Genomic DNA, 26,204 nt, shown 5'->3' on the forward strand with positions numbered 1-26,204 from the left:
CAATAGCATTCCTGTACACAAACAACAACCAGACTGAGAGAGAAATCAGTGAAGCCACACCTTTCACAATATCATCTAAAAAAATGAAATACTTAAGAATCAATCTAACAAAAGAAGTAAAAGATCTATACAGTGAAAATTATAGTACTCTGAAAAAAAGAGATCCAAGAAGTTATCAGAAAATGGAAAGATATTCCTTGCTCATGGATAGGAAGAACCAACATTGTGAAAATGGCCATACTCCCAAAATTGTATAGATTCAAGGCAATTTCAATTAAAATACCATTGGTATACCTCACAGATCTAGAGAAAACATTCCTAAAGTTCATCTGGAACCAGAAGAAGCCTACAATAGCAAAAGCAATCTTGGGAAACAAAGGAAAGGCAGGAGGCATCACAATTCCTGACTTGAAATTATATTACAAAGCTACTATGATAAAATCAGCATGGTACTGGCACAACAACAGACCTGAAGATCAATGGAACAGATTAGAAGATACAAATACAACTACAAATACACTCAGTCACCTTATCTTTGACAAAGGGGCCAAGCATGTTCAATGGAAGGAAGATAGCCTCTTTAATAAATGGTGCTGAAAAAACTGCCTTTCCACATGCTGAAGACTAAAACTAGACCCATGTCTTTCACCATGCACTAAATTAAAGTCAACATGGATCAAAGATTTAAATATTAAAACAGAAACACTAAATCTACTGGAAGAGAACACAGGTAAAAATCTTAAAGACATAGGGGTAAGTGCAGAGTTCAGGAACAAAAACCAAACTGTACTTCAAAGAATCAACAACTGGGATCCCACCTTATTGAAAAGTTTCTGCACATCTAAAGAAATCACCAGCAGAGTCAAAAGAAAACCCACAAACTGAGAAAAAATTTTAGCCAACTGCCCCTCAGACAAAGAACTTCTACCTAGGACATATAAAGAATTGAAAAATATCCAGCCTCCCAAATTCAAAGACCCAATCCAAAAATGGGCATCTGAGATAAATACACACTTCTCTAATGAAGAGATACTAATGGCGAATAAATACATGAAAAAATGTTCAACATCATTAGTCATTTGAGAAACGCAAATTAAAACAACACTGAGACTCCATCTCACCCCAGTGAGAATTGCTATCATCAAGAAATCAAACAATAACAAATGCTGAAGAGGCTGAGGGGAGAAAGGAACCCTTCTTCACTGCTAGCGGGAGTGCAGATTGGTGAAACCACTGTGGAAATCAATTTGGAGATTCCTCTCAAAAGTAGGATTGGAAATCCCATTTAACCCAGCTATTCCCCTTCTGGGTATTTTCACAGAAGAAGTAAAGACATTATACCACAGAGATATATGTGCACCCATGTTTACAGCAGCACAATTTGTTATAGCTAAATCTTGGAAACAACCCAGATGCCCATCCACTGAGGAATGGATAAAAAAGTTGTGGAATTTTTATACAATGGAGTACTACTCAGCTGTTAAAAAAGATAAACTCAAGGCTTTTGTAGGTAAATGGATGCAACTAGAGACCATACTCATAAGTGAAACAAATCGGACCCACATGGGTAAACATCATATTGTCTCCTTGGTGTAGGAACCTTCAAGACTAGGTAAAACTCAAAACGTACAACAGATGACAGGAAAGGGAAAGAAATTGCTCAAAGGAAAGAACAACTGGGATGAGGTAAAGAAGAAAAAGAAGGAAGGCAAAACATAAATGTATATATGAATAGCTGCGATGATTGTGTTGCTGTTGTCTGATCGTGCATTGAAATGAACAGTTAATGCTCACAATTTTTTATGTTCTGATAGACTTTGCATGCTTGTGTCTGGCGGTCTGAGCAACAAATTTGAAGGTAACAATATGCAATGGAATTACAATGGTGAACTCCTACCATTTTGTCTAGTGAAACTCTGCATTATCTCTAATGTTTTATTGAAGAATTATTTTCTTATTCTCTTTAATGGTTTGAGCAATCTTTCATCCTTACATCTGATAATCTGAGCAATGTAGCTGAGGATAGCGATATGCAATATAACAACCATTGTTGATTTGTATTAATTTGTCTTGAGACCCTGTATCACTTTGAGTGTTCTTGCTTCGATTTATGTTTGTGATACTGGTATGCTGCCACTGTTCTATTTTTTTGTTTGTTTGTGTCTTGTGTACTACTCCCTTTAAAATAAAATTTAAAAAATAAATAAATACATAAATAAATAAAGGATTTTCCTCTAGATGCTCAGCAGGCTGCCATCTGTCCCCAGTTCAAATTTCAGACGCATAAACTGACACATTGTCTCCTGTGGCCTCCACCCATCCGCTCTCGTGTTCTGAGCCTCGCGACTGTTTACGGAGGTCGGCTATGTGCTAACAGCGTCCCAGCTGTTGCAACAGAAAGCGGCCTGCGAGGAGGTCCCTGTCTCCCAAGATCTCACAGATGCGAGGGAAAGACAACTGCTCATTCAAGGACAGAAGCAGGTGAGGTACATGGGGTCTCCTGGATTCAGAGAGGTACCAGAGTCCCCTGGAGGCATAAGTGAGACTCAGGATGGAGAGGCAAGGACATCAGAGTGTCACCCTGCCCAACTAGAGCAGGACACTTCTTCTAGCAGATGAATCCACACTGGCACATCCACACTTAGCCACAGTGCACAGTCAACGTTAAGGCAAACTCTGGGTGCTGCATGATCTGTGGGTTTCAATGACTGTGTAATGACAGACACATCGCTACAGCGTCATTAAGAACAGCGACAACGCACTACAAATTCTCTGTGCTCCGCCTTTCATGCCCCTAATGCCCCACAACCACTGGCTGCGTTAAGTCACCACAGTTTGACCTTTTCTGCAATGTCAGGGAGCTGGAATTTTACAGGCAGGCATTTCATAGTGGCTTCTTTCTCGTAGCCATATGTATGGTTCAAATTTGGGTTCAAATTTGGGTGACTGGGTGTACTTGTAAAGTTGCTGTGCAGCACATGATGCTAATCCAGATGACCCTATGATGGCCCACATTTGCCTGTACAGTGCTGTGCTTCGCTGCTCCCACCAGAGCTCTCTTGGTCAGTTGCTATCAGCGAGTTTCTCCCTTGTTAGTGAAGTGCTGAAACCTTGATTAAGATAACCAACTAGGAATTGGCCACTTCCAGAGAAAGGACATGCCCTAGGACTACCCTTCTTTCTCACTAGGAACTGAACACATCATCAGGAGGCACTGTGAAAGTACAGGCAGGCATCTGTGCTGGAGTGGACACAGAGGCAGTCAGCCAGGTCACCCTGCAGGGCTGTGCCTCCCAGGTCACAGACAGTGCCGCCACCCACCCAGCCTGCTTTCTGCTCCCCTTTCAGACATCGAAAAACCTCGCCCTCACCACGAGGCCAGATCAACTTGATTTAACCATCAAAGCTCTTTTTTGTGTGGTTGAATTTATACTAAATTGTCCTTTAATGTAGCTAATGTATAAAGCAGAGGAAGATTTTACTTAGTTTTATTAACAATTTTTAACCATGCCTTAGTTGTTCACAGCTATGGCAGTAATTTGTGCTGTTTAATGTGACAACACACTTGAATTGGTGTGCGATTTCACGCTCTGTTCAAAGTGCCTGTGCGCTGACTGTAAGGCCTCGTGTGGCCTGGCCAAGCACTGACATACTGGGGTTCATTTATCCTGTATATTGCAGTGAGGTTATCCTATTAATTTTTGGAAATCAGTTCTGAAGATAAAACACAGTGTCTATGATTCTTACATAATAATAAAGCATTATAGAATATTTGCTATAGAAAGATACTGCAGATCTTTTACACAGTACAGTCCAAACCACTGAAAACCACTCTCTCAGGACATGCACTCTTTGCTATAAGTCCCTGGGGTCTGTGTGGCCAAGCCCTGTCACACAGACTGGCTCTACACAGCAATGAGGACCTCGCCTGGCTCTGCCCAGGGTCCCTGTGCAGGGTGCTCACCTCATTTCTAAGAACCTTGGTTTATCTATCTAAAATATAGAGAAATCAACTTGGTTTTCTCCAAAGATTCTTTTCATTGTTATGTCTTAAGATCCTAGACACTCTTCACTCTAGTATGGTCCTTACCCATCTCTAAAATTTTGGGAAGCCAGTGAAAAATGTTCTTGGCTACCACCCAAAAAGTCTGGTCTAAAAAGGAAAAGCCACCCTCTGGCTAGATCTTGAATGAGACTTCAGAATGCCTTCAGCCATGGTCTGCTCCATCATGAATCTCTGTTCTCCAAGAGGAAGTCAACCTCGGCTTCCACTTACAAAGCCCTCAATCAGCAGAGTGGCCAACACTCTCAGACACAGATGTCCTTTGTCCTTGGCAGCTCTGGAACTTGACCCAACTCCACAAGAAAACCAAGCTACTGAGGAAGGCATGAGCCCCAGGCACCCGGGTCTATTAGCACAAGAGTCAGGATCTGAACCCAGCCACCCTAGGGCCTGGCATACACCGCCACTCTGAGTCATGCCCGACTCGTGCATCTGTCGTTACGGATCTAGGTAAGGGACGGGACTGCCGGAAATCAGGCGGGAAATTAAGAAAGAGCAGAAATAGCTGTGAAAACGGTTCCTGAGAGCAAACCACAGTCAGCTGAGTTGCCGTACCCTCACGGGGCTCATCAGGCACTTCTCTGTAGACACAACCTTTTAAGCGAATGTGGTATTATTAAGTGTATTGAATATACGCAGAAAATCAGCAGTTAAAGCATACATGTAAAAAAGGATCTTAGATAACTTTTCTTGCACATATTTTCCCTGTAAGAATCCAAGCAACATAAAAGCTCTGAGACAAAGGATAAATGAATAAAAATAAAAAGAAATGTTAACTTTATCCCTTAAAATCATGTGTGACTGCTGGCAGCGTGGTCCACATGCAGGGTGCCACACAGTACCCTGAGTGGTGACAGCAGGAGGCCTCACCTGGCCAGCGTGGTGCTCAATCTCCTCGGCCCTTCTCTGGTACCAGTCCATCGCCTCTTCTACTGCCAGCTGTGCAGTCCGGTACCGCAGCAACTCAGGCTGCGCAACATACAGAAACTCACTTTCATCCTGCAGGCTCGGCTCAACAACCATTCTGCAACAGAAGGAGCAACAGCTGACTCAAATGCTGCAAAACATAGAGAATTTTGAGAAAAGACAAGGACAGAAGGGGACAGCAAGAGACTGCAGGCCACAAAACGCTGTCACCAGGAGCCCTCCTCAGCATCCCACAAGGAAAGATGCTCGGGCTGGACCCTACCTACCTGCACTCCAACTCCTCACACCAATCTTTAGCTCTGTGTTTACGCTCACGCCAAGGAATGATCACCAAGGAGTCACCGCGACGACTTAAATGTGAAAGAGAATACACAAACATTTAAAGCTCAAGAAATATGAATGATGCAAAAAATATCTCACAGCTCTAAGCACCAAGACTCCTGCTTAGGCTACGGTAGATGGTGCATGACATAGTCTACAGTGACAGTGTGTACACAGAAAATATTGTACTGCTGGTCTCCAACCATAAAATGTTCAAAGTGCAAAGGAAACTTTCAAAGAAAAAATTTGGCTAAGACTTTAAAAACTGGTATGGGTATGTGCTCATTTCACACATTTTAAAAACATTTGCCAAGAGCCTGTACTGCATGATCTTCACACCAACACGAACGGTCCCCGGCCCAAAATCTCACGGTCTGGAGTAGGGCCATCCAACGCGTTTTCCCTGGTCACAGAAATGTGTACCACACAGTGACCACTCGGTCCCTGTGTGTGTATCAATCACCGAAGAAGACCCCATGCTGAGAACGGAAGCTGTCATTTCAGTTCATTTCAATTAATTTTAGTTTGAACAGCCACATACGACCAGTGCTACCATCTTGGATAGCACAGACTCAGAAGACCATGTAATAACTTTGGGAGTTGAAAAGCATCCCAAAAAGATGACCAAAAAAATCTCAAAGGGGCAAAGATGAGCCCTGATGGAATGGAACTGGGAATAAAACCAAAGGAAAGGGGAGGAAAACCCAGTATGTAATATGGCACAGCAATGAAACAGCTTTTCGTGAGCTCTTTGGTCTCCAGCACATGACTTTCTACCTCGAAGGGCGCTTTAGCCCAAACATCCAGGAATCCAGGAAGACACCTGAAGCATTCTGAATTAAGAATGAAGAAAACACATTTAAAAACAAACTTCAATCGCCTTGCTCTTATAGCTCAACAAAACATTTTCTCCCATTGTCCTAAGTATCCACAGGGGTATTTTCCTAAAATTTACCATAGCCCAAGACAAAGGATTGCACCTTCTCTTATTATTAGGTTATGAAACATGCCTTGCACAAGAATCACTTCATAAACACCTGAAAATTATGTCGGTGGAGAGACTGGGCCTTATGTGAAGGGTCACAGGAGACCATCAGAGGGCTGGAAAGGGGAAGAGGGACTTTTGCAGGCTGGGAGGGCCATGGTGACTGATGAATCCATCGCATCGTCTGCAGTTATAACTGCTGCGGCAAATCATCCCAATGCTAGGCTCCCTGCTACAGCTATAAAGTGAGAAGGTGGCTGGGCTGTCTGCTGAACAGCTGCTTTCAGCCAGCAAAACCGGGACTGGGCACAATACACAGGTGTTTCAGCTCATAGTTTTGAAATTATGAATCATTCAGAAATTATTTAGAATGGATGCTACAATCACTATACTTCATTTCTCACCAAATAAAATAACTATTTTATTTTCCTTCATGTCAATAACAAATATTTTATGGCAAAGCACTGAAATGAAAAGTAAAACAGATAACATGTTGATACAAGAGTGATAATGCTCACTCTTCCAACCTAACAACAAATTAGAACAATGAATTGAGAACATGGGGAAAAAAAATGAACCTAGCAAGGTGTTATACTTTTTCTAATTAGAGCAGACACAGTTCCTTAAGGTACACAAAATTTTATAAAAATGTATCACAAGGTGAGATTTGCATTTTCAGTAGAGTACATATTAGATACAAGAGGCATCATCAAAATGATTAGTAATGGTATGAGCTCTTCAGCAAAATATGCTTAGCTAGAAATTAAGAGTCTACAAAGATGTGAAGTTTATTACTTTCACTGAACAGAAATAGGTTTAAAAAAATCTTTATTTACAAAAACACATTAAAAATAAGTTCTGCTCAAAGGCCCCCTCCGAAAGTTTGAAAATACCATTTTGCTGCAATTTTAGGACACAACACAACTGACTCACTCCTGAATATGCTAACAGCAGTGTTGCTACCATTATTAGATCAGCAATGATTGGCAAAAACAATCCTCAACATCGACTGATCTCTCACTAGGAACCAGACAGTACACACGGTGCCTCCACTTGGTCCTGCCAATCTAATGTAGTAGGCAGTGTTACTTTCCTTATACTGTGGTGAGAAGACCAGCACCAGTAAAGCTGTCCTCCCCACGCAGCAAACAAACAACGGAGCCCTGACCTGAAGCCACCGGTGGTAGTCCCGGGGAGGGGGTTCACAGCTTGGCCACCAGGAACTCTGCCTGGAGGAGGACAGAGGTGACCAAGCCCACCCTCATGCCAGCACGCCCCTCCCTTGCACACGAGAGTAACCCTGAATCCAGGCCCCATGGGGAGGAGGCACCCTGAGCCTGCCCGACACAGCAAGCCAAACCAAGAGCATGCGTACACCCTCTACACACACGTCTAAAGGGTTCACCCAAACTAAATCTGCACGAAGCTGCAATTTTCATAAAAACAACTAGATATCATACTGCTCCTCGTATAGCCTGCTTGGACACCGTGCACGGCAGCCTTCCCCTCAGGTTCACAAACTCTCAGCACCCCACTTCCTAAAAGAGCCTCCACTGCGCTGCTCCTTGACAGTCACCTCAAAAGGCCGGGACAGTTTCCAAACCCGAAATACAAGCCTGCCGTACTGTTCTGGGCTCCTAGCAACTCAGAAGTAAGCCAGACAAATGGAAAAGGAGTACTTCTTAGCTAACTAACCAACCATTTTCAAGGGAAAAGAACTACCTCTTTAAGAATCAAAAAAGTAAATGCAGTGCCCTAATCTTCCCATAACTACTTCACTTTCCAGGCTGGTTTAGGTGACATCTCAGTACAATAACCAAATTATTTGGGACTAGAATAACCACCACAAAGTGCTTTTAAAAATTTCATTGGAAAAAAGAAGAGTATCTACAAACAGGACTAAGCTACCGAGAAATGTAAGTAAAAAGAAATTAATACTTGTTTACTAGAAACCCTCCACAAGGATTCCTTGGAAGCAGTGAGTTAACCTGGAACATCATTTGCACCTTATGAATTAACAAGACAGTACTGCCCAGCTGATGAGCAGTTTCAGACTGAAGATTTATTCAGACTGCTCTTTCCCACCTGAACTTCTCAACATAAAAACACACTCAGCTGTCCAGGCCCAGATCAAAACCTTTTGTGCTCCAAGAACCTGAGCTCCCCTTCACATCAGAAAACGTCTCCTCATTCTACAGTGGTTACTTCCACCCTGAGCCTACTTGATCTTTCCCACAAGATTACACTTTACCTGTAGAAGAGGAATGCATCTCTATAAACTATTTTTCAATGAAATAAACTATTACAAAGCAATTTAGAAATATTTTAATTTTTAAACCACTCTCATATATACTCAAGTTATAAATCTGACTCAAGAAAAGATTAAAATTCAAAGATCAACATCTGCTCTGCAAGAAACATTAGTTAGGACCCTCACGGAGGACAACCTTCTGGAATATCCACAAAACTAAGACGGCAAAAGTCATTCACTCAAGAACTGTCTTCTGTTGCTTTTCAAGAAAAAATAACAACGGTAACTGATCTTCTGACCAGAAAGCTGCGTTGGCTTCAGTGAAAAAGATCATCCAAATCTTCCCTTGAAAAAAATAATACACTAAAGTAAGTCATTTACACATCATCAACCTGAAACTAGAAGTGCAACATTCCATGGGCTCCTTTCTACCTTTCAACTATGAAGAATTGTGATGTCTGATCTCCCTAAAGAGAACTCTGGTAGTGATTCAAGTTATAAGGTATATCAATTGCCCTAATCAAATGTGTTGTACTGAGAATTTAACTAAAATGTACTTAAGTTCTGTTTTTCTGTCCTAAATTTTCTATTGTTCTAGTAACAGAAAAAGTGTCCACGTCTGCCCACTCAGATCCAAGAGTTATAAAACAAAGAATGAGAAGGCACCATTTCCCTCCACTCCGGAGGTCCTGTTCACCGCCAGAGAAGGATAAGTCCTCCCACTGGAGCCCGGCAGTAGCACAATAGCACAGCCTCTTGCCTCCAATTTGAATTCATCTTTACCCAGTTTAGAAATAGTTTTCACAGCATAAACAGAAGCAGGCAGGAGAAACTGGTTTTCAGGCACCAGGAGGCCAGCAATTCCTGAACATGGAGACTGCAGTCACTGCAGTCACTCACAAAACCCAAGTTCAAGGGCTGCCCAAGTTCAAGGCAGGCCGTGGTGTGGCACACAGAAAGTGAGCAGGAAGGGAGGGCGAGACCGCCTGCCTTCTCAGCTCCCAGCAGTGCCCCGAGAGGAGAAAAAGAAGTCTGAAAAAGCACAGAGATCTGTCCAGCCTGTGTTCAGTCTGCACAGCCAGGCTTGCCCATTCCCCAGCCTGGGGTGGGAATTGCCATGGGCCACACGTGAGATATGTAGTAAGACTGCAGTGGTGTGTATAAGTAACAAATCTTCTAAAAAGTATCTTCCTCATAACCCAGGCAAGCCCAACCAGCAGCCTTAGGTCCCTTTCTCAACGCAAAGCGCCCAGGACTGCGGGCAGGACTGCGGTCAGTCAGTCTGGATATGGCCCTGTGACCGCAGGCTGAAAGGCAGCTGCGTGCATGATGCCCAGTGCGTGGAAGTCAGCAAGGTGAGAGGCACTCGGGAGCACACTTCCCCTCAGCCAGTGGCTCCACAGGACTCGCAAATGAACAAGTCTAAAAGTATCTTCCAGTCCACAGCCTGTAAGGGCCCATCTCTGAACAGCAAAAAAGACAGCGGCTGGGATGCACTGCTGCCAGAGCCTGTCCCACACTGGCAGGGGTGCTCTCTCCTTGGGACTCCCCAAGCCTCTCAGTCAATGCACGGAGGGTCTAATTCACCCAATCAGTGCATATCTTCGGAGCCCCACTACACACCCCGTGCGACAGCCCAGGCTCCAATGGGTGGCTCTGCCCACGGTTAGTCTGGGGCTGAAGGTGGGAGTTCAAGATGGGAACAAGGAACAGATGGGCAGAAACAAAATGATTTGCTGTACTAACGGGTAAAAGGCACCATGCTAAAAGGATCAGCAGAGTATAAGAGCATGAGAAAAAGAATAATAAGAGACCTCACAGAAGATGTTATTATGCCTAAAGCATTAACTGTGGCTTTGTTTTTCAACAACTTAAATTACAGGAGGATGAACACATTACCATTAAATCTTATTGTTCTTATTCCAATTAAATAAAATAAAGGGGAAAAAAACCTCATTTTTCTCAATAGAGTTAAAGATGAATGAACTTAAAGACTCATGTGAAACGAGAGACAAAGTTTTCCTAAATGTTGAATCCCAAAACAATGATTTAATAGCTTAATCTTCTAATATCCTCTGCTGTGAGATGGTATAACGGAAGTGCTTATTATCATTTAAATAGCTCCCCTGGGCAGGTACCCCTAGTAACCACAGGGCATTCAAAGACAGCACAGTATCAAACACTGGGAAACTATTTCCAAACCAATTCTGAAATTTCAGGTTAAAGTCTAATGTTCAAGCAATCATCAGAAAACAATAAATATAAATGCATTCAAATCTAAGGTGAAACTACCTTTGAAAAACACTTGATAGATAGTAGTCCTTTTCTGTAGACTAGCAATTTAGCTGAAAAAGTCATCTCTATTCAGATTAGATCTATTTTGTAAGAAGGCAGAGAACAATAGACAATTTTATTCTGAAACATTCTTAGAAAACATATTTACATATTACAAGATCTAAAATTATTTGAAAATGAACAAAAATGCAAAATAAGAAATGTATAACATATATTTAGAGAGTACTGACTTACCCTAAATAAACATAAGTTCCAATGCTGGCTTCATATATATATACACTAGCATGCTACTAAACCTCTGTAAATCCAATTTTCTAGAAGAGCAAGGATAATAGAAAATGATTTGGAAACCAGATATAAATATGTGCCAGATACATGGCAATCACTCTATATATATTGTTTACCATCAACATGTAAGCCTAAAAATTTATCGATAGGATAAACAAGATAACAGTGAGGGAGCCAGATGACCCCATTTCCACAGCACCCGAACACATGTGTCTCTCGGGCCAGAGATGGAACAGTGACTGCTCACACAACTGTCACAACAACCCTCTGTAGCTTCACCGTTTACAGCAGATCTCATGGGCCAATTTACCTGCCACTAAACTATGCAATGTGAGTAAGCAAGAGAGAAACTGCCAACTCACTTTAAAGAAGAGCAAACTCAAAAACAGAAAAGACAAATCATGCAATTAATAATGGAACTGCATTCACCAGTGGGCACACTTGCTGTGTATAACAGGTCTCAGAGATGGACAATGTCACTCTTGCCTTCTTCCTCAACTATGTAACTGACCTACTCAAAGTATGCTCCTCACGCCTCTCTTCTTCCAAGCACCCTTCAGCCTGGGACAAATGGCCTCCCCACCTCGGAGCTATGCAATGGAGCAAATATATTCTCCTTGCTGATGTTCCAGTCTCCAGAAAACCGCAAGAGAAAATACTGGGCCGTGACATCCACACAGACTGTCACATGTTGCAACCCAACCATCAAGTAGTCTTGAAATGAAAAGAAAAGCGCATTCGTCTAATAGTAGTGGTGTTTCAATTCACCATTTGTCTTTGTCTCTGGAATTTCAAAAAAGAAAAAGGTTGCTGAGCACTGCAGGATGCAGACACTCCTGGGTCCCTATACTATCAGAACTATAATGTAATTTCTAAGAGAGACCACTAGCTCAAATAGACATTGCTCAATTGTTGTTGACCAGAAGACAGTATATACTGAATATATAGCAGGAAAATCAGGAGGCTTTCAAAAAAAAAATAGATTTTGTCCATTAAGTTAAGGTGATCCTATTAAGGCAAATACATTTTCACTTCAGAAATATTTTTAAAAATAAGTTAAAAATAATTATATTACCAAGGGGAAAAACTAATTAGACCACATTAAAATTATTCTTTTTAAAATTTAAGGTGTTTGTCATGAAACAAAAACTTTCTAAAACTTCAAAAGCAGGTAAAATTTGGTGAATGGAGTCACATACCGAGCTTCAGGTAGCAGCACAGAATACTCGTGTGGGGAGGTAGTTTCTGGAAAGTTGGAGAGAATCGCAAGGCGGTGAGGAAGCAGGTCAGAACCGTGGTATGTAAACAGAATCTCTAAGGCTTGTACATTACTCTCCTGTATGAGAAGCAATATGGACCTCAGAAATACAGGGGCAACCCTATGCACAACATTCAAAACCTACAGTTTATGCAGTTCCAATATGGCATACTTTGAAACAGTCCTGATTTTGTCTTAGCTTATATAATTTCAATTTAATGTTACACAAATTATTTATATTTAAAACTCTGAGTGATGAATAAAATCTTTAAAAATGTAACTCCATTTTCTCCACATTTCTTAGTATAACAACTTAGTATGTACAGCGCAATGGTACATGCATGCAGTAACACTGACTGCACAGCTCTAAGATATGGAGATCATTAATAACCATAATTGTTCTGTTTACAAAAAAGAAATTACCCGAGCATAAGTTCTTGCTGAGAGAACAATATTCTGCCTCCTGAAGGTCTTAAAGAACTCAGCATCGTATCTCTGTTCAGAGGCATGAGACACGCCTAGGATTTCCTGAGGGAAAACAGATTTAATGAATAGACTTTTAAATATGGATGACAAGAAAATATTAAAAATCTTTAAAACTATGACCATGTGTTATAATAAGGTCTGAGTTAATTAATTTCAACAACCAATTGTTAAGTAAAGTACTACAACTGCACTCTTGCCATCATTTTAAAAGGGGCCATATTTATAAGTACTAATTTTTTTCATCTAGAAGTAAATGAAATAGGCAGTAGAAATTAATTACAGTAGGACAACCAACTCCAACCACTTGGTAGAAACAAATAAGAGACAACTATCCAAGGATGTGCAGTAGGAGCACCTACTGCCTCTACATGAGAACTTCAGGTTAATTTTACATAATTTCAATATTTGTAAAATGCAGATTGAACCACCTGTTCATCCCACCAAAAATCTACTGAGTGACAGTATGTGCGAGGGACACTGTAAATGTGCTGGTGATTCCCTGAATCACACATTTTCCCTGCCTTTCCCTGCCTTCCAAGTAGCTTGAAATCCAGCAGGGACATGACCCAACTGTTTAAAAACTATTTTTAAAAAGAAGAGCCTTCACTAGAAATAGTAATGTCACTGTGGTTATTTTTCAAAGTCCTCATCAGTTAGAGACACATACTCAAGTGTTTATGGGTAAAATTATAGAATTTCTGGGATCACTTTAAATTAGTGAAAGAAAAGGCAGAAGTGGAAAGCTGGAAAAATAAAAGATAAGATTAGGAAAAGAACAAGCTGAGGAGTACATCAGAGGTTATCAGGCTGTTATCTATACATTTAAGAATGCTTGGGAAATTTTATTATAAAAAGATTAAAAAAGAAAACCACTGATACAACAGCAAAACTCAAATCCACACTTAGCACTGCTCCTCAGGGTTACATCTCCCCAGGTGGCTTCCTTTCATGGTCTCTTATGAACTTCTGCATGATGCTCTCAGGTTTTCTAGACCCCGATGTCTTATTCCCCCAGCAGCAGCCTCATCTGAAAGCCTAGCTTTACTACACCCTGGGCAGCGCCGGATGGCCTCCTAGAACAGTGGCAAACCTGCCTGCAACTAGTCTGACACTCATGCCCGCACCCGTGCTTGCACCCATACCTGCACCCACACCCGCATGCTTTTCTTCCCTTCCAGTACAGCACAAGAAAGCATCTCTGCTCCTACAGACATCTCCAACCTCCACCCTTGCTCTCCATTTTTATACCATTTCTTTTTTCCTTTTACTTATTTCTCTTGTTTTGGCTTTTGTTTTTTGAGACAGAGTCTTCCTATATAGTTCAGCTGGGCTTGAACTTGTGTTGATCCTCTTGCCTCAGCCTCCAGAATGCTGGGATTACAGGCATGTGCCACCATGCCAGTCTCTGACCTCCATTTGTACAATCCTGAGAAATATCCCTTTGTTCTACTCTATAAATTCCTCCTGCCCTCTCCTGGCTCATCTTCACTAGCACACCAACAGTTCTTCTATTATCAAACCATGACCACTTTCTCCACCCTCACTTCCACTCTTTCCCCTACTCACTAAACCGCTGACAAAAATTCAACCTGATTCCCTCTGCCAGATGAGCCCTCCGCAAATGCACCACAGACTCTCCTAAGCAGATCTCCTACCCTTGTTCTGTGCCCCTCTCCCCGTGGCCTGACACCCCGACTCTTCTTTCACACCACCAGCCCCTCCCTAACCAGAGATCAGGTGTCAGTTCTTCTTCCTACTTGTTTGGAAAAACTATGCACCTTCTCTAACCTCATTTCCCAATCCATAAAACTGGGAGAACAGGGCCAGGGATATAGCTCAGTGGCATAAGCGCCTGCCTGGCAAGCATAAGGTCCTGAGTTCGATTTCCAGTACAAAAAAAAAACTGGGAGGACAACAGTAACTGCCTTGAAGGAATGCTGGGACATAACCTAGGCTAGGGCCATCAGACAACTGCTGGCAGACCCGAGGCATGCCTGACAAATACAGTGAATGGTTAAACTTTTACACAATTGATTATACTGAAAGAGACACTATCAAGAACAATGGGATAAGTGTGTTCATGGCAAGGGGGAGGATTTTGAGGAGAATGAATGTTAATACATATGTCTTTTACTGCAATTAATTTTTCAATATTCACTGTAATTTTTGGTCATATTGCATAATGGCTAAGGATCCTCAACAAAAGTGTGGGTATTTCTATAACAAATGGTTACTTCAACAAATATGTTCTGCTCTCCACCAGTAAGTCAGGTAGCACTCTGAGCTCTGGGGCCACAGAAACAAAGAAAGCAGAAGCACTAACTTAGGGAGAGTCCTCATGGAGGGTCCAGCCCTGAAACCCTGGCTTCCTCCAGGACTAGCTGCAAGGGGATCTGCTAGGCAGACTCAAACACTCCCTAGGGATCTCACATAGACTATGAAAACTGTTCTTATGCGCCACTCTGCCATGAGCAACTATTTTGAGAATCAAGAGAACTTGGTACCAGAGAAGTGGGGTTGTTACTGCGACTATACTTGACCATGCAGTTGAAAAGCCTTTGGGAATGGCTTGTAGGAACAGCTTGCAAAGGCCTGAGAGAGTAGCACTGGAACGCCTTAGGCTGTTCTGTATGGGAGATTCTGGACAGAGCTCAGAAGACCAGCAGGCTGATAGAAATCCTGCTAGTAAAGACCAGGCTCAGGAGGTTTCTGCTGGAAAGAAAGACTACATTGGCTGTTGGACTCCAGATGATGTGTATTATGGCTTGACAAGTTTGCCTGCATTTTGCTCAGGTCCAGAGACTTTGCCTGAGACTAAGATTAAGGGTGGCAGACTAATTAATCTGGCAGAAGAAATTTCAAGTCAGTCAAATGCTGAGGTGGTGGCATGACTGCTGCTGGGGGCTTTTAGCCAGATCTATGTTGAGAATCAAGGGCAAAGAGCCAAGCAGAATTATTTAAAAATGTGAGTTTGGCCAGAAAGGAAGCTACAGTAAAGCTATGGCCTGCAAACATAGAGCAGACATCTTAATTGTTGAGAAGGAACAGGAGAATAGAAAGGATAGCCTAAGGGGATCACAAGAAGAAGCAAGTCTCCACCCTTTGCAGGCTCAAAACTGCAAAAGTGAAAGACTGCTTTGAGGAGAAACCCCCAGAGCACCATGTTTCAAAATGGCAGCAGGATAGAAAATTTGCTCCTCAGAATTGAGCTCAGAGTGCCTAGCAATTCAGGCACTTGATCCCCATAGCCAAGAGAGAAGGAAGCTTGGCTACTGCTCCAGCTGGCAGCACACCTTGGCATTGTCCACATGGCACTGGTCTTAGGTACCATGCAGAATGCAAGAGTTGTGGGATTAAGAAAGCTTCCACCCCAATTGTAGAAGGTCCCTGACAGGACAGTGTGTGAAGCTATAGGAAGCCGAAGGTGCAGTGGAGACCCCAGAAGTTTGGAAAAGCCAGGAATGTAGATCACCTAAGGAAACCTGTAAGGAGGGAGCAAAGCCAGCCCAGGAGAGAAGCCATGAGAGCTACAACCACCAAAAGTGCCACAGAGGCTGAGCCACCCAAATCCTTTGGAGCTCACAACTTGCCAAAGATTGCCTCAGATGTTTGCCTGGCTGGACTGTGGACTTGCTTGGTCTCACTCCTTTGTTGTTTTTTTTGTTTTGTTTTGTTTTTTTTGTTTTTGTTTTTCTCCGGTACCGGGAACCGAACTCACGACCTTGCGCTTGCCAGGCAGGCGCTTTGCCACTGAGCTAAATCCCCAGCCCCAGTCTCACTCCTTTGTATCCCTCTTTCTAACTTTTGGAATGAAAATGTTTATCTTGTGCCACTGAATGTTGGAAGTGTTTAATTTTTCATTTGTAAAGAGGTTTGCAGCTAAGAGTTTGCCTTAAATCTCAAAGACGACTTGGGACTTGAACTTTTCAGCAATGCTGAAACTATTAGGACTTTGGCAACTCTTGTAGATGGACAAAATGCCTTTTCCATAAAGGGATGTGCATGAGTCTTTGGAGGGCCAGGGTAGACTGTTACAATTCTAATGCAGTATAATGCTGACAGGCTTAATACCGATTCTTAAGGATTGTTAAACTGTGTTATAATGTTCAAGTTGTGAAATAATAAGCATGTCTTTGTAATATGGAGGCTGGGTTAAAGAAATATGTTTGGTTGCCAAGTTGAAAAGGGGTGGATTGTAATGGTTGATACATCGTGTCAACTTGAGAAGTTTAGAAGGTTAACTAAATGATTCAGCAGGGGGCCAGGGTCCCACCTTTGTAAACATCCTGAGCCAGTGGAAGAGGTGGGCACTGAGATGGTGTGGGTGGGTAGCCTAGAAAAGCCAAGGAGGAAAAACAGCTTGCTCTCCTCTAGTTCTTGGCTCTAGCTGCTTCTGCTGTCTTCTGCTGCCTTGAACTATTGCCCCTCACCATGCCACCCTGCCCTGGAGCCAGCAAATTATGAACTGAAACCTCCACAAACTGTGAGCCAAATAAACCTTTCCTTCCTTAATTTTGGGAATCAGGTATTTTGTCTCAGCAATGAGATAAAAGTAACCAATAGAGTAATAAAATGCATGTGTATTTCCACCACTATCTAACTATCTACCCATGCCAGCTGAACATTCTCATTACAAAATTTTAACAGCCAGATTCATTGCAAATCATCTATTTTTCAAATATTTTCTTAATTTCCCTAAGAAAAGTGGCTTCACCAAATACTTTAAATGTCCCTACTACAATGTAATAACAAAAGTACATACCATGGCTATGTGGGGAACAGCAATCAATAAACCAAAGCAAAGTACAGAAATAATAACCTGTGTCTAACCGACTTCTACAATGCATGGCATGCTTAGGAGGTACTACCTCAGACTGTCAGATGCAGACATAGTTAGGGGACACACTTAAATGATATCACCATCCAACAGCCCCACTAGTTGTACTTGCAAATAAAATTATCAGGAATCTTTTCTAACTTGCTTTGCATCAAACACTATATGCATTACAGATGTTTTCTAATAACCACAGTAATAGAATTTTTTAGAATTTTTTTAGAAAACATTTCAACTACATTAGCAGGGTGGGGGAATCCTGTTCAGAGTTCTAAATGCCTGTTATTCTTGGCATGAGCACCACACAACAGAGCCAGTGCCTGCCAAGCGTCTGCCAGGCATCTGCCAAGCGTCTGCTGAGCATCTGTGGTCCTCTGCACTGGTGCCAGGCACCACGCAGGCTGCACCCTGGGAAGGGGCTGCACCTCAGTCTGGCCAAGCCAACCGCAATAGTGAGAAACTTATTTCAAGGCCTGGAGCTTCATGGGAAAAGAGCAATTTAAGACATGTGCACTCCCTGAAATTTGGTCCTTTCCGCCCCCAAGTCTAATATACCTATACAGCTCTGACAGCACAGACACTAAGATAACCCAACATGGGGTGATGGCACTGCATCCCAAAGACCCCAGCATGAAGCTGCTCAAGCTGTCATTGAGTAGAACAAATGAGATTATCCATGTAAAGATTGTTAAATTCACCGTGTACAAAAGTAGTACTGGAGCCAGCTGGGTGCCAGTACCTTAAAGTAAAAAATATGAAATAAAGATAAATGTAAAGACTTGTAAGTCTAAAAACATACATGCACTTTATTCCCTAACATCACCAAACAACTTCAGGCATTTCAATCTCAAATTTTTGTAACTATACCAAGAGAACTTGCTTCTGTAAAAAATTAATTTCCCCCACATAAACAGCATTAATGACCAAGAACATAAGATACTAGGGCAGCCACAGCATTTATGATTAACAGACCAAATGAAGACGCTGATTGATTAAAACCACCCCTCACCTTGTATGTTGCAAGTCGATCTAAGTAAGTCAGTAATTTCAGTCTACACCGGCAAAGCTCCTTCTGCTCCAGGGTCAACCTGTTTGAATAACCATATTCGGCCACTTACATTTACACAGAAGTACCTTTCTCTAGGGGTTAAATCAGAGGGAAAATGGTTAATATTCCTCAAAGTCTACAATTCTTGGAGGAACAGACAAAGGCACAAGGGTAAAACAATACTCCATGCATGTCAGGTTCTGCAGTAACTCGGTCACCACCACAGAAAAAACACACTGAAACCACCACTTATGTTAGGGAAGCTGCCAAATTAGCGGAAACAGAGTGCTTACTCAGTGAAGCTCACGAGTTTAAGTAGTTCACATCTCTCCCCGAGCGCCTTCTCCTTTCGCTTCTGGGCAAGCCCCTCCTCTGGGGGTGACAGCTCCTCGTAGGAGATGGCATCAATGTCCACATCACCAGGCAACGTAAACCTGTGACAATAAAAGAAAACTCAGATCTACTCAGATTTGTTTTTTAATTTCATGAAAAGCTGCTTTCTCCTATTTTGGGTGATATAACTAACTTACCTTCCAGCTAATTTTTAATTAGCTAATTGTAAAGCTAATTGTTAATTAGCTTTCCAGATAATCATTTTTAAAAACTTTTTCCCATTGCAAGCAAAAATGATTCATTTGCTGGGTGTGGTATCGCACATCTGTAATCCCAGCACTCACGAGGCTGAGGCAAGCTGCAAGTTTGAGGCCAGCCTGGACTACAAAGTGAGCTGAAGGCCAGCCTGAACTGCACAGTGAGACACTGCCTCAAAAAGACAAAAAACAAAATGATTCATTCATTAAATCCATAGTACAGATAGGAAAAAGTCATCCATAATGATCACAGAAATTTTTAAGTCAAGAAAATGCAACTATTAAGGAAAATGCAAGGCATTATATATGCCATCTCTTCGCCCAATATATAAGGCAGCCACATGGAAAGTGCTGCCCGCAGAGCTCACAATCCCATCGTTCCCATTTACAAAATTAAAATGGTAGCGAGCGCTGGCCTCCCAGAGGTCATTCACAGCTGCTCAGGACTGCTGCTGCCAGGCTGGCTCTCGTCAGATCACCGCATTGCCGCTAATATCACCAACATGCACATGAATGCTGCTTGGAGGCTTGGGAGGTGCTTTCATACGACGTAAGGCGTACAGCATAATCACTGAGTACCTCCACGAGGAGGAGCAGAGCGCAGGCTGGCCCATGGCGTCCACTGGCAGCAGGACAGGCCTGCTTAGTGCCCTGAGCCCAGATTTGAAACCAATCCCCTTCAGCCAGTGGCACAGAACCTGTCTCCGCAGCGCCCAGTCCACATGCGGACATGCTGAGCATAAAGGGAAGAAATCTGTTCCCTAAGATTACAAAGGGCTTGTCCCAGCTGGAAGCTCACGAGCACCCTGACTCTGGGTGCAGCCTCCATCACCTACCTGCCACTATCCACGCTGCTCCCCAGGGTAAGCAAGGCCTCCAGGTCGGTACCTTTCAAGCCGTACTGCAGCAGCTCTTGGGCCGCCTCCACATTTTCAGGAACACGCTCCAAACACTCATGGAGCACCCAGGATCGCTTCTTTATTTTACTCTGGATAAACGAAAATGAAAGCAGAGGTACTGAAGCGCTGTGGCATCCTGCAGCACCTAACAACAGCTGTCCAGAGGACAATGCTGTCAGAAGATGTCGACATCCCCCCAAGCTCGAGCCAACGGTCTGTTCAAGCAGAGCCATGCCCCTGGCCGCCGTGCATCAGGCTGGCAGACTGGTTCCCTACAGAGCTCATCTACAATGAAATGTTTCCTGGGCCCCTACCACGTGCCAGGCCTGCACCAGACAAGAGGGTGCAGTGCACACAACAGTTAGGTGGCTGGCCACACAAGTCCTGCACATTGTCTCTGAATCTGCTCACATCACTTGTCCCCTTGGTTTTGTCTTGTCTTTTTTTTTTTCTTTTCCGGGAAGAGGTTTGTTTGCCTGGTTTTTGAGACAGTCTCATTGTGTAGTTCAGACTGGTCTCAGACTGGCAATCCTCCTGCTTCAGCCTCCCCAGTATTGGGATTACAGGTGTGCATCACCATGCCTGGCCCTTTGTCCTCTTAAGAATGCCTTCCATGAATTCACATATGAACAGAATAGAGCAATCCCAAACAAACAGCCTAATGATGCATCTTAAGGTCCTAGAAAGATAACAATAATCCAAATCTGAAATTAATAGAAAGAAATATAAAGATCAGAGTAGAAAGTAATGAAATTGAGACTTAAAAAATAATACAAAGGATCAATGAAAGTGAGAGCTGGCTCTCTGCAAGGATGGGGAAGGGTTCTGAGGGAGGCGCAGGGAGGGCCAGTGTGAGGTTCCAGATTCTATGGGTGCCCCAATCCCCCACAGAATGAGCTCACTGCACGAGGGAGACACAGCTGATGGGGAGGGGGTCCTTCCTCTCCTCTGCAGAAGGCCTCGCTCCAAATCTTAGCTTCCCGCCTGAGCACCTGCCCTGCACAAAGCCTCCCTTCCACTCTCTGGGTCCACAGTGACCACTACTTTACTAGGCCCCCTCCTAGGGTTTCTGAAATCAAGCATAGTTCCGTGCACTTCTAAGTGTGGAGTCTGTGCCCTCAGGAAGATTTTCCATCTCCCACAGTGAAGGCCACACTTGAGCCTTTCCTGTCCCTCTTTGCAGTCACAAGCCTGGTGCTCTTACTCCTAATTGCCTGTTTATTTCACCAAATTAAATGTGTCCCCAGTTAAAAATTTCCTTGTTTTGCCTCTCCTGGCAGCTCTCAGCTCCTTCAGAAGCCCAAACTGTCCTTCACTGTGCTTCAGAAAATGCATGAAGTGAGGAGATGTGCTTAGGAGCTCACTGTCCTAATCCTAATAAATAAACAATGAAAGGATAATGCAGGTTCTGTGTTTGATTTCTGAAGCAAATACAAGCAGTCTGTGTTCCCCCTTTCCACTACCTCCGTGCCCTCTCCTCTCTGGCACTGACCACCCTACATGGGTGAGTCATCAACTTCTTAAAAACAACCTTTTCGATCATGGTTTTGTTTAATTAATCAAAAATATAAACTTAAAGGTTAAAGACTATACCAAAAGCTGTCATCCTAGGCTCTTCCTTCAGACAAAGGCACTGATATTTGGCTTCCTAAATGGCAGATCAGAAGGCACAACCCCCTAGGAGGTACTGAATCTCCTGTGTCCTTACAAAGACATCAAGACTCAGAGCACACAGGCTGGCAGGGAGCTGACTATCACTCCAAGACCCTGTATCCAAGTCTGAACGCCATGTGGTTGTTTTCCTGAGCGGAGGGCCTGGGGGACTTGGTCATGAGGCAGCACCCTCATGACAGGCCTGGTGCCCAGAAAAGAAAGAGGAGAGTGGGGCTTTGCTCTGCTCCCCACCACACGAGACACAGCGCCAAGGAACTCATCTGCGGACCTGGAAGATGAGCACCAAACAGGCAGACACCGTGGGGTAGACTCACCAACCCGCAATGGAGCTCCCTTAAGCCACTTCTGCAATCTCCGTGTGACAGCAGCCTAAGCATAGTCAAGGCTGCATGACAACTTTAACAAGGGAGGCCTGTGGCAGGAAGGACCCAAGTGTAGGATTTAAGTAAAAAGGAGTTTCTGGTATGAGGAGGAGTGTTTGCAAGTCTGGTATGAGGCTCATCTATGTGTCACTTCACAGCTCCAAGCAGCCATGAGACAGCATTTCTCCTTCTCATTTGCAGCTGCCAGGGACCCAGCTCTGTCAACAGAGGGCACCACAGCTGCAACAAAGGTTTCCAGTCCTGATTTCTCCACTTCTATCTTCCTGCTCCTCTGGGGTGCAGGCAGCAAGGCCCGGGGAACACAGTGGCCCAGGGACACGCACACACACGCAGTAACCCAGGAATATGCACGCGCACACGCATGCACCCATTCCCTTCTTCCCACAGCCACGCTTCCCACGGAGCCTCAGGGTCTCCCGGGAAGGAGCCTGGCCAGCCAGGGAGGAGCGGTCTTCCAGCCAGCCCTGGCTACGGCTCCTGAGCCCCAAGCCCTGAGCTGCAGCCGGGTTCCTGCTGCCATCCCTGGGGTTTTCTCAGCCACAAGCTCCACTCAGGGCACCCTGGCAGGAGGTACCTCACTACCCTCCCCACCTCCAACTGCCAAGCCAGACAGACATCTGTGGCTGGGGCCTCACTGGAGATGACCCAGACCTTCTGTGAGCAACCCTTCCCTGGGTGAGACCCAGCTGAAGGTAAGAGGCCTTCCATTTAGTGTACGCCCTCCAGGGGCAAGTTCCTTCACTCAAGGGTTTCCTGAGCACTCTCTCCACCGCTTTGCAGGTCGTTGTGTCACTAGAGAACACTTACCACAGAGCCTGTCCCTGGGCTCCTGAGTAGACCCTGTCTAGTGTGGATGCAGGGAGAGGACTGGGCCATGCTCAGACTATCAGGGACTATCATTCAAACAGCTTTGGCAGCAAAGTCCCGCTGCAGAGCAATAGCTCCAGATGAGAGCACAATCCCCATGAGACAATCCTCAGCATCTATGGAAAAGCCATCACCATAGAATGCTGAAAACAAAACCCAAGCCCAAAGACACCACGTTACCAGGTAATTCTGAATGGAGGCAACATTGACAGCTGACTTTCTCCACTGCCTCTGGTAGACAAGGTCTGTATCCAGGCCGTAGGTGTGAGCCAAAGACAAGGCTTCCTCGTACTCTTCACTTTCAATCTTTAGACAAGGACACACACAGGAGTGTTATACAGCTCAGTCACCCACAGGGCCACCCGTGATGGGACAGATGAAGACAAGCAGGGGGCACGCGGCATGCCAGGACTTCTGTGTGCACCGTGCAGAGCAGACAAACCAGTGTTCACTTAACTGTCAGAAAGATGAGCAGTGCACAGAGAAAGCACCTGCTCAGAGTCAAATAACAGCAAACCGGTGCTAGGAGCACCACAGGCCAGGAGTCCCACTCTCGTCCCCCAGCCCACAGGAGTGGCACAGATGACGGCACACAGCGTGGCAGTGGTCCTCAGCTTCCCAGGCCAGCTCCTGACCAGGCAGCAGGCCTGCACTCACCGTCTGGACCTGAGAGCCGCTGTGCCAAACACGGTAAGGGAGGCGCCGAGGGACAGACAGGTAACAGAGACCCAGCTAAGCCCCACAGCAGGCAATCTGCCAGCATGAATTCTTCTTTACTCTTTTGATTTCGATTATTCAGGTGCAAACACCTGTGTAATACTGGTGTCTACCACATCGGTGACCCAGCATCCTCCTCCCCTCCCTCTAGTGGAGAAACTGCCACCCTCAGCGGGGGTGGTGCCTCACCTTCCTCTGGAAGAGCTCCTCTGGCGTCGTGGAGCGCAGGCTCACGAGGCGGTAGTTCTTAGTAATGGTCCGAGGCCGCTTCCGTGGAGGCGCAAATCGCTCCATCTCTGTCACCAGATAAAGGCCCTGCTTTATGTAACCAAAGTAGCGAGCCTTGGCCGATGTTTCGTGATCGGACTCAGAATCCTCTTCTCCATCATCTTCGTCTCCTGCTCTCACCTCCAAACGAGAGCGTTTGGGGGCAAGTTTAATCTCACACTGAATGGAAAAGGAAGAGGAAAAATTAACAATGAGGAGCTAAAGTCAACTTCTCAGAGTTAATGAAGCCAGCATTTTTATTTCTACTCTGCGACTCATGACAGCGACTCACGCTGGAAACCAAAGGAGCCTGGTGACAAAAGTTCATCAATGGCTCCAGAAATGTGCATTCCATTAGCAGCTCCAAACCAACAAAATCAACGCCTAGTTAGCAGCCATCATTACAACGGGCCTGGAAGGACTGCCTGTAATATTCTAGACAAATAAGGGAGCCAAGAATGTGCATTTCTTTTACCTTCAATATTGCTGTATTTGCTGCAGAAAAATAAGATGGTACTTTTCACCTATTAGAGAATGGACATGAAAGTACTTATTTGCTTTTCCAAGAATAGCTCTCCCACATTCCATTTCAGAAGTCTAACAGTTTCACCAAGTTCTACCAGTCTGAACGCCTGACTGCTGGAGATAACTTTCATGCCAGGATAGGCAGAGCCGGCTTAAGGTTCCAAGCCACGTTTCTCCTTAGAGAACATCTCTAGACTTGATGACAGACTGTGGAGTAAAAAGTATGTCAGTCTATTGCTGAAGTAAAAGCTACTGAGGATTTTACTCTTGAAAGACAAGACTTTTAAATGACCAAAGCATAACCAAAAAAACTAAACTCTATTTTCAAGTCTTGTGTCTTAATATGTAAGTTTTTCTTCCTATAAGAACCAAAAATCTCAAGTATCACAGTTTAAGGAATTAAATTAAATGAGAGGCAACACCTGAAATAGAGCACACAAGCCTACATTTTAGGGTGACTGATCTAGCAGGGGGAAATCTATCAATTCAGTAAGAAAAAATGCTTTTTCTTCATTCTCTTACAATGCAAGTTTTTTTAAATCCACCGAACAATGAAATTTTTCTTTTTATGCTGCACCCAATGTCTGGTTCCAATCAGAGATTTTTGTTGCTAAAGACAAAAATCATGAGATTTTGAGATCATGAGACAACTAAAATAAGAAGCCAGCTACTTAGATTTGGGGTGAAATACATGTTTACTCTCTAACAAGGAGAAAGCCTTACCTCCAAACTTAAAAATCCCCCATCATAGGCAGCAGTGACTTGGGGTGATGGTTCAAACCACTCACAGGATCTTCCCAGTAAATTCTTCAAGGTTCTCACAGAGGAAACAGTTAAAGCCCCAGAACACCGAGCCAAAGTCACAGCACCATCTGCCCACCAACTGACATCTATCAGCGGGTAAAAGGACTCTTTATCTAATGGGGGAAAAGGTTGATGGTTTAAATACAACATATTTAATATAATAATCAACTGATCAGCCCAAATTCACCCTATTATTTGGACCCTAAAGCTATCTAAAATAATGAGAAGAAATAAAACTAAAGTCACCACTCAATTTTTTACTCAGGGAAGAGGCACAAAACAGGACAGGAATTCACTGAAAGAACATCCAAGTACTGGCAATTAGTGAGTCAAAGTCCAAAGCTCTAAGGACACAGAGGTAAATAGAGTCCCACTTCTCAAAAAAAATAAAATAAAATAAAATATTTATTCACCGGAGATGTGTCACAATTTTCAACTTAGTAAGATAAAATTAGGTGTACATGAAGTATACACACACAAAGGTTATAAAAGGTTTTAGAAACTGAACATGTATCACCTTCAGACAAACAGTGAGAGAACTATACCTTTTAAAAAAATAGAAGACAGCTATATAAAAGCTGCCAGTGCTGATGCCCTCCCAAACATTTCAGTGACAAAGGGAAGCTATTCAAAGCCAATAAAAAATTTTTAGAAATTAAAATGAATTACAGTTCAACAAGCTGAAAAAATTCAATGAGAAATGCTAAATATTTATTATAAAA

The 26,204-nt window shown here is 43.6% G+C and overlaps 1 protein-coding gene across 2 annotated transcripts in view; it reads right to left on the reverse strand.

Annotated features, from left to right (window-relative positions):
* The window catches only part of Nbas (neuroblastoma amplified sequence), a 179,133-nt gene that overhangs the window by 108,277 nt on the left and 44,652 nt on the right, over window positions 1-26,204 (reverse strand). For both annotated transcript variants that reach the window (XM_005404440.1, XM_013504348.1), the window contains 10 exons: window positions 25,402-25,595; window positions 24,076-24,333; window positions 23,350-23,475; window positions 20,183-20,334; window positions 19,050-19,190; window positions 18,718-18,796; window positions 12,812-12,916; window positions 12,330-12,466; window positions 5,257-5,340; window positions 4,934-5,087 (listed from right to left, as the gene is read on the reverse strand). In XM_005404440.1, coding sequence (XP_005404497.1) covers window positions 4,934-5,087; window positions 5,257-5,340; window positions 12,330-12,466; window positions 12,812-12,916; window positions 18,718-18,796; window positions 19,050-19,190; window positions 20,183-20,334; window positions 23,350-23,475; window positions 24,076-24,333; window positions 25,402-25,595 — 1,430 coding nt within the window. The remainder of the gene's footprint in view (window positions 1-4,933; window positions 5,088-5,256; window positions 5,341-12,329; window positions 12,467-12,811; window positions 12,917-18,717; window positions 18,797-19,049; window positions 19,191-20,182; window positions 20,335-23,349; window positions 23,476-24,075; window positions 24,334-25,401; window positions 25,596-26,204) is intronic.

Source organism: Chinchilla lanigera, unplaced genomic scaffold, assembly GCF_000276665.1.
Source record: "Chinchilla lanigera isolate Chin_1 unplaced genomic scaffold, ChiLan1.0 scaffold00086, whole genome shotgun sequence".
NCBI lineage: Eukaryota > Metazoa > Chordata > Mammalia > Rodentia > Chinchillidae > Chinchilla > Chinchilla lanigera.